The sequence below is a fragment of the Macaca fascicularis genome, chromosome 2 (genome assembly GCF_037993035.2).
Source record: "Macaca fascicularis isolate 582-1 chromosome 2, T2T-MFA8v1.1".
In the NCBI taxonomy this organism is placed as follows: Eukaryota; Metazoa; Chordata; class Mammalia; order Primates; family Cercopithecidae; genus Macaca; species Macaca fascicularis.
This window is the reverse complement of record NC_088376.1, coordinates 135,946,724-135,959,554: the sequence shown is the minus strand read 5'-3', so window position 1 is coordinate 135,959,554 and position 12,831 is coordinate 135,946,724. Positions and strand designations below refer to the sequence as shown.

General features: G+C 43.9%; 1 protein-coding gene across 5 annotated transcripts in view; it reads right to left on the bottom strand.

Annotated features, from left to right (window-relative positions):
• Positions 1-12,831, bottom strand: part of GXYLT2 (glucoside xylosyltransferase 2) — a 79,784-nt gene that overhangs the window by 44,379 nt on the left and 22,574 nt on the right. For 4 of the 5 annotated variants that reach the window (XR_012431359.1, XM_005547621.5, XM_045385876.2 and 1 more), the window contains exon 3: positions 985-1,116. The exons of the other annotated variant lie outside the window; for it this stretch is intronic. Coding sequence is in view for 3 of the 4 variants with exons in the window: in XM_005547621.5 (XP_005547678.3) it covers positions 985-1,116 (132 nt within the window). In the remaining variant the exon portion in view is untranslated. The remainder of the gene's footprint in view (positions 1-984; positions 1,117-12,831) is intronic. 5 annotated transcript variants of the gene reach the window in all.

Genomic DNA, 12,831 nt, shown 5'->3' with positions numbered 1-12,831 from the left:
CTCCCAAGTAACTGGGACTACAGGCATGCGCCACCATGCCCAGCTAATTTTTTTTTTTTTTCCTGAGATGGAGTTTCACTCTTGTTGCCCAGCCTGGAGTGCAGTGGCATGATCTTGGCTCACTGTAACCTCTGCCTCCTGGGTTCAAGCGATTCTCTTGCCTCAGCCTCCTGAGTAGCTGGGATTACAGGCACACACTACCACGCCTGGCTAATTTTTGTATTTTTAGTAGAGACAGGGTTTCACCATGTTGGCCAGGCTGGTCTTGAACTCCTGACCTCAGGTGATTCACCCGCCTCGGCCTCGCAAAGTGCTGGGATTATAAACGTGAACCACCGCCCCCCGCCTAATTTTTGTATTTTTTGTAGAGATGGGATTTCGCCATGTTGCCCAGGCTGGTCTCAAGCTCCTGTGCTCAAGCCATCAGCCTGCCTTGGCCTCCCAAAGTACTGGGATTATAAGTGTGAGCCACCTTGCTGGCCTCAATATTTTAAAAAAGGAAACAAAAACATGCAATTTAAAAATTAATTAAACTAAAAGACTAAACCAAAATTCTGGGCCCTTTTGGAATGATAGCCTAGCACGGCCATAACTAGTAGTTGTTATTGTTATAAGAGAAATAACAATAATCAAAGCTAATATTTATTGAGGGCCAGCTATGTGCCAAGCCTATGGGTAAAACTGAAGTTAGTGAAGTTGGGGGATTTAACAAGGTTCCCAGGGGCCAGTAAATGATGGAGCCATAGTCACAAAGACCAATGATCCAAGACAGGATATGAATGCTCACAGTCCCTCCGTCTTTCAGTATGACAACCTCCAGAACACAGGGATCCTCTCTACATGCTGCAGACTTAGAGCATCAGCTCCAGAATCCAAGAGACACACGTTTTCAGCGGTTCAGTTAAATGTGTCTACACACATCTCAGCTAATTTTACCTTATTTCCAAGAGCAAGTTACATCTTATTAAAAACAGGTGTTCCTACCGGAAGAAAGAGTCTCTGGGCAGCACAGGGTTTGAACAATTTCTTCCACTCCTGAGGGTTTCCAACAGAAAATGTGATGGGGTAGATTCTGTGCTCAAACTTCTTTGTATATGAGTCAGGCCACTGGCGCAACTGAAAAACATGGAAAGCAAGGGAAGGGTGATTAGGCCCCGGGAAATAGGGAAAACACCTGGGAAGCTTCTGGATGGTCAAATGGAAATTATTCAGGCAACTTACACAGAAAGTCTAACTTCATCACCACTACGAATGTTCACTAAATGAAAGAGTATGTACTCCTACTAAAATTGCTAAGATTTTTTGAAATAACATTCAGAGTTGAAACTGCAGAGTTGAGTATAGATGTGAACAAACTTTCAAAAGGGCAACTTGGAAACTGGTAACAACACCCCAAAAGACGGAGGTACAAGGACATTCACCACAACCTAGTTTGTAATAACAAAACTTATGAACTTAGCAGCTTGGAAGGAGGAAAAAATCCCAGCAAACTTGGGAACAATCAAAATGTTCAATGATAAGGAATTGGGACAATTAAGTATGATAGAATTACATAATAAAGTACAGGTAGAGGGACCAGAGGTAGTAGTTCATGCCTGTAATCCCAGCACTTTGGGAGGCTGAGGCGGGTGGATCTCTTCAGGCCAGAAGTTCAAGACGAGCCTGGCCAACACAGCAAAACCCCATCCCTGCTAAAAAACACAAAAATCAGCTGGGCGCGGTGGCACATGCCTGTAGTCCCAGGTACTCGGGAGGCTGACACACGCGAATTGCTTGAACCAGGGAGGCAGAGGTTGCAGTGAGATCCTGCCACTGCACTCCAGCCTGGGTGACACAGCGAGACTGTGTCTCAAAAAAATAAAATTAAATTAAATTAAAAAATAAACATAGAATAATGTCCAGTTAGAATAAAGTAGATGTCTTTTGTGTTATTTGTGGCAGGCTGGATTTGGCTCTTGTACTCCCATAGTTTGCTGACCTCAGTTCTATATCCTTGTCACTAATGACTGCATTGTATTCTGTTATGTAGATAGGTACTGACATGGAAAATGGTTATAACATATAGTTCGGTTTTGGAAAAAGCAAAGTGCAAAAAAATTATAATATGGTTCTTTTTTTTTTTAATTTCTTCACTACTCTCTGAATGAATGGTTCTGTCTTATAGGAAAAAATATATGCATGAGGCCGGGCATAGTGGCTCACACCTGTAATCCCAGCACTTTGGGAGGCCCAGGCGGGTGGATCACTTGAGGTCAGGAGTTTGAGACCAGACTGGCCAACATGGCAAAATCCCATCTCTACTAAAAATACAAAAATTAGCTGGCGTGGTGGTGGACGCCTGTAATCCCAGCTACTTCAGGAGGCTGAGGCAGGAGAATCACTTGAACCTAGGAGGCAGAGGTGGAGGTTGCAGTGTGTTGAGATCGTGCCACTGCACTCCAGTCTGAGGGTCAAAGCGAGACTCTAAAATATATATATATACACACACATACACATAGACACACACATATGCATGTACATTTTATATGTAGAGAAAAATCTAGACGGATATGCACTGAATTATTAAAAGTGGGCACCTCTATAGCTGGTGATGGTGGTTTCGTTTCCTCGGGCTACATTTCCATATTCTTTAGAACTTTTATAATAAGTATATATTACTTTCTTTGCATATATTAATTTTATAACAAAATTTTTAAAATACACTTTTAGATTTTAGAGCAGTTTAATGTCTACAGAAAGTCAGCCAGGTGTTGGTGGCTCACGCCTGTAATCCTAACATTTTGGTAGGCTAAGGCAGGAAGATTGCTTAAGCCCAGGAATTTGAGACCAGCCAGGGCAATATAGCAAGACCTGCCTCTAAAAAAATTAAAAACAAGGCCAGGAGCGGTGGCTGATGCCTATAATCCTGTGACTTCGGGAAGCCAAGGCGGGTGGATCACTTGAGGTCAGGAGTTCGAGACCAGCGTGGCCAACATGGTGAAACCCCATCTCTACTAAAAATGCAAAAATTAGCCAGAAGTGGTGGCATGCCTGTAGTCCCAGCTACTCAGGAGGCTGAGGCAGGAGAATCACATCAACACGGAAGGCGGAGGCTGCAGTGAGCCAAGACGGGGCCACTGCACTCCAGCCTGGGTGACAGAAAAAAAAAATTTTAAAAACAAGAACAACAATGAAAACAAACAACAAAAAAGAAAAATTGAGCAGAAATCAGTTTCCAGATAGCCTCTCTCTTCCCCCTGTCCTACACTTTCCCCTATTATTTACATCTTGCATTCATGTGGTATATTTGTTACAACTGATAAGTCAATATCAATATGCTATTACTAACTAAAGTCCACAGTTTACATTAGTGTTAATTCTTCCTGTTGTACACTCTTTCTATGGATTTTGGCAAATGCACATCATATATCTATCATTACAGTATCATACAGAACAGTGTCCCTACCCTAAAAATCCTCTCTGCTCCAACTTTTCAACATTCCTGCCCTCTCTCACCTGAATTTCTTCTTCTTCTTCTTCTTCTTTTTTTTTTTTTTGGAAACAGATTCTCACTCTGTTGCCCAGACTGGAGTGCAATGGTGCAATCTCAGCTCACTGCAACCTCTGCGTCCCAAGTTCCAGCAATTCTCCTGCTTCAGCCTCCTGAGTAGCTGGGATTACAGGTGACTGCCACTACGACCCAGCTACTTTTTGTATTTTTAGTAGAGACAGGGTTTTACTATGTTGGTCAGGTTGGTCTCGAACTCCCGACCTCAGATGATCCACACGCCTTGGCCTCCCAAAGTGCTGGCATTACAGGTGTGAGCCACCGTGCCTGGCCAAATACTGATCTTTTTACAGGCTCTTCATGTTAACTTTTCCAGAATGTGATATAGTTAGAATCACATAGTACATTGCCTTTTCAGACTGGCTTCTTTCATTTAGCAATATGCATTTAGGTCTCCTACATGTCTTTTTGTGGCTTGATAGCTCATTTTTTAATTTATCATTTAATAATACTGTATGCTCAAAAAAATTAGCTGAGCGTGGGGGCGGGTGCCTGTAGTCCCAGCTGCTTGGGAGGCTGAGGCAGGAGAATGGCATGAACCTGGGAGGTGGAACTTGCAGTGAGCAGAGATCACGCCACTGCACTCCAGCCTGGGCGACAGAGTGAGACTCTGTCTCAAAAAAAAAATTAAAAAAAATGATAATACTGTATGCTATGGTATGAATCTATCACAGTTTGTTTATCCATTTACCTACTGAAGGATATCTTGGTTGCTTCCAGTTTTGGGAAATTGTGAATATAGCTGCTACAAATATCTGTGTACAGGTTTTTGTGTGGACATAAGTTTTCTACTCATTTGGGTAAATACTTAACGAGGTCAATTCCTGGATTGTATGGTAAGCCTATATTCAGCTTTCTAAGAAACTGCCAAACCATCTTCCAAAGTGGCTGCATGATTTTGCATTCTTATCAGCAATGAATGAGAGTTCCTGTTGCTCCACATCCTCACCAGCATTTGGTGTTGTCACGGTTCTAGATTTTAGCCATTCAAATAGGTGTGTAGTGGTGTCTCATTATTACCTTAAGTTACAAATGCTCAAATCACATATGACACTGAACATCTTTTCATATGCTTTTTTGTCATCTGTGTATCTTAATTTTTTTTTTTTTTTTTGAGACAGAGCCTTGCTTTGTCGCCCAAGCTGGAGTGCAGTGGCATGATCTCAGCTCACTGCACTCTCTGCCTCCCGGTTTCAAGGAATTCTCATGCCTCGGCCTCCCGAGTAGCTGGGATTACAGGCATGCACCACTATGCCCAGCTAATTTTTTTGTATTTTCGGTAGAGATGGGGGTTTCGCCATGTTTCCCAGACTGGTCTCAAACTCCTGAGCTCAGGCAATCTGCCCACCTCATCCTCCCAAAGTGCTAGGATTACACGCATGAGCCACCGTGGCTGGCCCTTCTTAATTTTTTTGAGTTAATGCCTTCCCATTGTTACAACAATTCTAGGAATTACTCCTAAGGAAAAATTTCAAAAATGGACACTTGTTTATTACAAGGTTGTTTGTTTTAGTGTTGTTTGTAACAATGATAAATTAGAAACAATCTAAAGAAGAGATTGGTTAAATAAGCTCCAGGGTCTGTCTATATAACAGAATACAATGTAGTCATTAGTGATAATATCACAGAACTGGGGTCAGCAAATTATGGTAGTACCAGAGCCAAATCTAGCCTGCCACAAAAAGTACACAAGCCATGCCAAGAATGGTTTGGCATTCTTAAATAGTTTAAAAAAAAATCAAAACAAGAATAATATTTTGTGACAATTATATGAAATTCAAATCTCAGTGCCCATAAGTAAAATGTTACCAGAACACAGCCACACCCATTTGTTTATATATTGTTTGTGGCTGCTTATGCTCTAAATAGCACATTGAGTAGTTGGGATAGAGACCATACAGCCTGCAAAGCCTAAAATAGTTACTATCTGCTGTTTTCCAGGAAACACTGGTCATCTCACTTTAGAGGAAACTCAGTAATATAAGCGTCAGTGATATAAAAGAGATCCCATTTCTGATGGTGATATGAAAAGAAAAGGAATGGAAATAAGTATTATATATATACGCCAAAACTGTTCTCCCTGAGCATTAGTGTAATGGGTTTTTTTCCATTTATTATTTATGAATTTACTGGTTTTTACCATGTACATATATTGTTTATAGAGCCACATAAACTTTTTTTTTTTTTTTTTTTTTTTTTTTTGAGATAGGGCCTCACTCTGTCGCCCAGGCTGGAGTACAGTGGCATGATCAAGGCTCACTGCAGCCTTGACCTCCCTGGGCTCAGGTAATCCTCCCACCTCAGCCTCCCAAGTAGCTGGGACCACAGGTGCACATCATCATGCCTGGCTAATTTTTCTATTTTTTATGGAGACAAGGTTTTGCCATGTTGCCCAGGCTTGGATATAAACATTTTAAAAAATACATCATTGGAAACACTTTAACATTCTGAATGAGGAAAGGAGTGACAGAAAAAGTATTTGACATTTGATATATGAAGGGCACTGACCAATTAGAACCAACACCAGGCATTACCTAGTATTTACCCAGTATAATCGCACAGACCCATTAGAACTGACACTAGGCATAAACTCTCAGTATGACAGTACTGACCAGTCAGAATGAACAACGGCACAAATACTGGGTATAAATACCAGTACAAATGTACCACTGCACGACAGCCCAAAATCAGCCCTCAAAAAAGAATGGGAAATTCACATGGTCCAGTGGCTCCCTTGGCTGTCTGCATCGTCTAACAGTCTGGGATGCTGGGCCTGCAGTGAGCTGTGATGGTGCCACTGCACTCCAACCTGGATGACAATGTGAGACCCTGTCTCAAAGAAACAAAAACAAAAACAAAAACAAAAAAATCCTCACCACTCTGATTGTTAGCATCCTCTCTTCAGAAAGGTTTGACTACCTTTGTCAATCTAACCGCCCACCTCATCCTTTACCTCAGTAGGTAACTCCTCCTTTCTTGCAGGTTCATTCATTCTTTTGAAGTTATAAAAAAATATTTTTGAGCATCTACAAATGTTACGGAACAGAAGACTTTTAGGATCTCAAATCCATTACATTGCTTTCACATGGGTTTGGCTGGCTTACAATAACACACTAGATACGATGAAGCCGTTAAAACTCAATTGCGGCTGGGCGAGGTGGTTCATGTCTGTAATCTCAAAATTTGGGAGGCCGAGGTGGGCGGATCACCTAAGGTCAGGAGTTCGAGACCAGCCTGGCCAACATGGTGAAACTCCCATCTCTACTAAAAAATACAAAATTAGCTAGGTGTGGTAGTGCATGCCTGTAATCCCAGCTATTCAGGTGGATGAGGCACCAGAAGCACTCGAACCCAGGAGGCAGAGGTTGCAGTGAGTGGAGATCATGCCACTGCACTCCAGTCCGGGCAACAGAGTGAGACTCCATCTCAAAAACAAAAACAAAAACAAAAACAAACGAACAAAAAAACAAACTCAGTTGCATCAGTCAGGATAAACTAGGGTTATCAAGAATTTATGGCCAGGTGTTGTGGCTCATACCTATAAACTCAACACTTGGAGAGATCAAGATTGGAGGATCACTTGAGACCAGGAGTTTGGGACCAGCCTGGGCAGTACAGCAAGACCCCATCTCTCCCCCTACCCCCAAAAAAGTTTATTTTAAGGTGTTTTTCTTTTCTTTCTTTTTTTTTTTTTCCTAAAGTTTATTTCTTGCTCCTGCTACATCTTCAGACTGGCAAGGGGCTGTGCTCAGTATTCTCGCTCAGGGGCCAAACTCATGGAGGCTCCATCTCAACTCACATCAGTGAACGCAGATGCAAGAGAAGGAAGTGTGGCAAAACACACACTAGATCTTAAGTTTCCACCAGGAAGTGACATATTTTATGTTAAAAGTGACACTCATCACTGTCACCCACGTTCATTGGCCAAAGCAAATCACACAATCACACCCAACTTCAGAGGAGTCAGGGAGGTGCCAAATGACCATGCATCTAAAAGGAGGAAACCTCTAATAATGACCACGAAGGTAAGACAACAACGACCACACAGTGACAGTGAAGTGCAGCCCTTACCTTTCCCAAGTCCTCCATGGACGTCCCTGAAAGTGCTGGGCCAGCCTCAGCTTGCTCCTCTAGTAATGAGAAACCCAATACCTCTTATTTATTTTATTTTTTTTTTGAGACAGGATCTCCCTCTGTCACCCAGGCTGGAGTGCAGTGGGGCGATCTTGGCTCACTGCAACCTCTGCTTCCCAGGTTCAAGCAATTCTCCTGCATCAGCCTCCTGAGTAGCTGGGATTACAGGTGCGTGCCACCACACGGGCTAATTTTTGTATTTTTGGTAGAGACGGGGTTTCACCATGTTGGCCAGACTGGTCTCGAACTCCCGACCTCAGGTGATCTGCCCACCTTGGCCTCCCAAAGTGTTGGGATTACAGGCATGAGCCACCGTGCCCAGCTCCTCCAATACCTTTAAAAAGGGCTCCTTGCATGGAATCAGAACCAGCTGCCTGAGACCTCCTCCACATCACGCCTCGTTTTGTCCTGCAGAGCAACACGGAAGAAATCTAATTCCAATTGCATATGTCTTTAAACTACTGAAGAATACCTTATCATCTCTTTCTCTGGGCTATTTTTCCTAAATCCTCAAAAGAAAAAGGAAATGAATAATGAAGAGGCATGGTCCCTGTCCTCTAAAAGCATATGGTACTACTTAAAAGCAGCCCTTTGGTGCTTTTTTTTTTTTCTTTCTTTAAAGGAAAAACAAAAACACAAAACAAAACAAAAAAATCTCCTCACCACGTTTTAGTTACTTTGTGGTACTCTCAGGATGCCAGGTTGCGCACAATAAAATCAATTCAGGCTCTTTTTGAGATGGAGTCTCACCCTGTTGCCCAGGCTGGAGTGCAGTGGTGCCATCTTGGCTCATGCAACCTCCACTCCCAGGTTCAAGCAATTCTCGTGCCTCAGCCTCCTAAGTAGCTGGGATTACAGGTGTGTGCCACCATGCCCAGCTAATTTTTGTATTTTTAGTAGAAACGGGGTTTCACCATGTTGGCCAGGCTGGTCTCAAACTCCTGACCTTAGCTCGCCTTGGCCTCTCAAAGTGTTGGGATTACAGGTGTGAGCCACCACGTCTGGTTCAATTCAGTTTCTTTAAGCCAAAAAGAAAGTAATGAAAGGATATTAGGTAGCTCAGAAGACCAGTGGGAGGGCTGGAGAACCAGACTCAGGGGCCATGCCCTGATCCAGCTTGAGCCAGACCCAGGCTCTACGGCGTCTGTGTCTTTTCCATCTGTTAGTCAGAGCCTACCACAAGCCAGTCTGGTAAGGAAACCCCAGCTACTATCACCACAAGTGCCACAGTTTGCCCCTCTGACGCCAGGCACTGAAACCTCCTGATGACAATTCTTCCCATGGCAGCCCTCTTCTCGCCACCCCCTCACACACACGCACATGTGCACCCATATGCACATATACACACGCACGTACATGCGCGCACACACACACATGCATATATATATACACACACACACACACACACACACATATACAAATATATACTGACTGCCCCCACCACCAGAATGGATTGGTAGCCTCCTTATTTGTGCATCCCACTACTTCCTGATTCTGAGTTGGGCAGGAGTATAGTTTAGCCGAATCTCAACCACATGCCTGATCCCGAGTTGCCAGAAAAGGCTAGGAAACCAACTAGCTGGCATCTCCCACTTCTCTATTGGGAGATGACAAAAATACATGAAACTTTAAAATATGAAGTATCTACCATGTAGACGGCAAATACCACCAGACATCCTGTACATATGCAACTTTAAAAAGTCTAATTAGATACAGAAGAACTCGCCCATACTGCAGCCTTCGGAGGAATCATGACGGTAACTGGCATTTTGTTTTGTTTTCACCCTGAGGTAAAAAATAGGTGGCCCTGAGCTTCCCAGAAGTTATCCCCAAAAAACCCTGGGTTGCCCACAATGCCCTGGAGAAGGGTGACAGCCCACCCCCTCAGCATGTGCCAGTGGCTTGGCAGGAACCAAAACGGCTGTTCTATTTCTTTAGAACTAACAGAGTGCCCAACATATAGGAGATGTTTCAGAGAATCTTTGTGGGATAAAAAAAAAAATACTTTATCTGATTCGGCCTCACCACCACAAGCAGGGTATCATTTGCCCCATAACCCAGATGACAAACTGAAGCTGAGAGAAATTCTATGGCTTACATAAGGGCAAAGGCAGTATGCACCTAAACTGGCAACATAATCCCTGCATGGACAAGAAAGCGATGGTAGTATACGCCTACCTAGTTTTTAAAAAAATTATTTTTATTTATTTTATTTTATTTTATTTTTTTTGAGACAGAGTCTTGCACTGTCACCCAGGCTGGAGTACAGTGGCATAATCTTGGCTCACTGCAACCTCCGCCTCCCAGGTTCAAGTGATTCTCATGCCTCAGACTCCCCTGAAGCTGGGACTACAGGCACATGCCACCATGCCTGGCTAATTTTTGTATTTTTAGTAGAGACGGGGTTTTGCCACTTTGGCCAGGCTGGTCTCGAACTCCGGACCTCAGGTGATCCACTGGCCTTGGCCTCCCAAAGTGCTGGGATTACAGGCGTGAGCCATCATGCCTGTCCCCTGCCTAGTTTTTAACACCCTGTCATAATTTCCTTCATTAGATGAGCTTCACTGGTTTAATAAAAACATGAGGAAATGAACTATCAAAGGGATACAGTCATCAGGAAAATTCAACCCCTAGCACAACTTCACAAGTAATTTTTCCATATAATTTAGCTCTTAATTTATAATGTTCCAATTCCTACAGCTCATAAAAAATTACCCTGAAACTTAGTGCTATAAAACAATCATTTATTATGCTTATAGATTTCATGGATCAGGAATTCAGACAACGCAGAGGAGGGGACAGGTTGACTCTGCTCCACAGTGTCTGGGGCCTCAGCTGGAAGCCTTGAAGGCTGGTGGCTGGAATCTTCTGAAAGCTGATTCACTCACATGTCTAGACTTTGGGGTTGGCTGTTGGCTGGAGGCCTCAGTTCTTTTCAGGGGCAGGCATCCTCACAAAGAGCCAGGCACTTCTGCCTGGCTTTTTATCCTTTTTATGACACATAGCATTACATTTGGCATAATGTATTTCATACATACATACATGTTTGTGTATGTATGTATATGTGTATGTACATATATATGTAATATATTAACTGTTGCCTTACAACAAATTACCCCAAAACTTAGTAGCGTACGATCACAAACAGGCCAGGCGTGGTGCCATGTGCCTATAATCCCAGTACTTTGGGAGGCCAAGGCAGGAGGATCACTTGAGCCTGGAGTTCAAAACCAGCCTGGGCAACACAGGGAGACCTCATCTCTACAAAAAATAAAATATTAGCCAGTGCCGGGCAGAGTGACTCATGCCTGTAATCTCAGCACTTTGAGAGTCTGAGGCAGGTAGAACACTTGAGGTCAGGAGTTCAAGACCAGCCTGGCCAATGTGACGAAACCCTGTCTCTACTAAAAATACAAAAATTAGCTGGGCGTGGCGGCGCGGCTTGTAGTCCCAGCTACTTGGGAGGCTGAGGCAGGAGAATTTCTTGAATCCAGGAGGCAGAGAATGCCGTGAGCTAAGATCATGCCACTGCACTCCAGCCTGGGTAACAGAGAGAGATGCTGTCTCAAAAAAAAAAAAAAAAAATTATATATATATATACACACACACAACTTATATATATTTAAATATATATAATATATATTTTTATTAGCCAGGCATGGAGAGGATGCTGAGGCAGGAGGATTGCTTGAGTCTAGGTGTTCAAGGATGCAGGGAGCTATGATTGTGCCACTGCACTGGGCAACCGAGTGAGACCCTGTCTCAAAAAAAATAAAAAGTAAATAAAATAAAACCTCAAACATGTAGGATTTTACATAGTTTCTTACGGTTGAGAATGTACGAGCTGGGGTGTTCTGCCTCAGGGCCTCTCATGAGATTACAGGGTTATGGTCATCTGAAGGCTTGAAGGGGCTGGAGGATCTTCCTCCCAGCTCATATACAAGTGTTGGCAAGGGGCCTCCGTTCCATGCAGAGGCCATGCAGGCCTCTCCAGAGGGCTACTCTGACACAGTAGCTGGCTTCCCCCAGACCCACTGATGCGAGATAGAAGGTGAAGTGCCTTTTGTAACCCAATCTCATACCATCCCTTCCACCCTGTCCTATTAGTCACACAGAGGACCGTGGGACACTGTAGGAGGGAAGTATACCAGCGTGTGAATAACAGAAGGTGGGACCACTGGGGGCCTCCTTGGAAAGTACAACCTGCTAAACAGATATGGTTACACGTACACATCTTCCTTCCCTTCCCTTTTGTTTTTGTTTGTTTGTTTATTTGTTTTTTGAGACAGAGTCTTTCTCTGTCGCCCAGGCTAGAGAGCAATGGCACAATCTCAGCTCACTGCAACTCCGCCTCCCAGGTTCGAGCAATTCTCCTGACTCAACCTCCCGAGTAGCTGGGGCTGCAGGCACACTCCGCCACACCAGCTAATTTTTGTATTTTTAGTAGAGACAGGGTTTTGCCATGTTGACCAGGCTGGTCTTGAACTCCTGACCTCAGGTGATCTGCCCGCCTCTGCTTCCCAAAGTGCTGGGATTACAGGTGTGAGCCACCACACCCGGTCCTTCCCTTCCCCTTTTAAAGTCCAAGTCTGTATTTTGTTCTGCTCCGTCCCCACATCTTTGCTTTTTAGCATGCAGCAGGTACTCACTAAGTACTTGGTAGATGGATATTGTACAAGACATGAGTAGTGTTTGCGCATAGCCAGCTTCCCTTCGTTCCGCCCCACAGAGCACTTCTCAGCCCCCCACAGTTGGATGGGCTTGTGACTGCTAGCAAGTTAAACATGCATGGAAAGACCTGTGCCACTGCCACACTGCGGGAATGAAAGGCGGGGTTATGACTCTCTAGCCTCTTTCCTGCCATGGCATCCCACGAACGATGTCAAATGCTCTGGTAAGTGTAGCTAACACATGAATAGCCTCAGTCTACTTCCGTCCCAAACCTGAGGCTGTGCAGAATGGAGGCTCTGCCCCCTGGGAGGCAAGCTGCAGGCACATGAAAAGTATCTGAGTTTTGGGGGAGTTGTTACTGAAGCCTGACCTGACCTATCCAGATTTACAGATCCACCATCTCTTTTGGCAAACCTGCTAGCCTCAAGTTGCAGATGGGGAACTGAGGCTCAAAAAGGCCAAAAGACTAACCCAAGGTC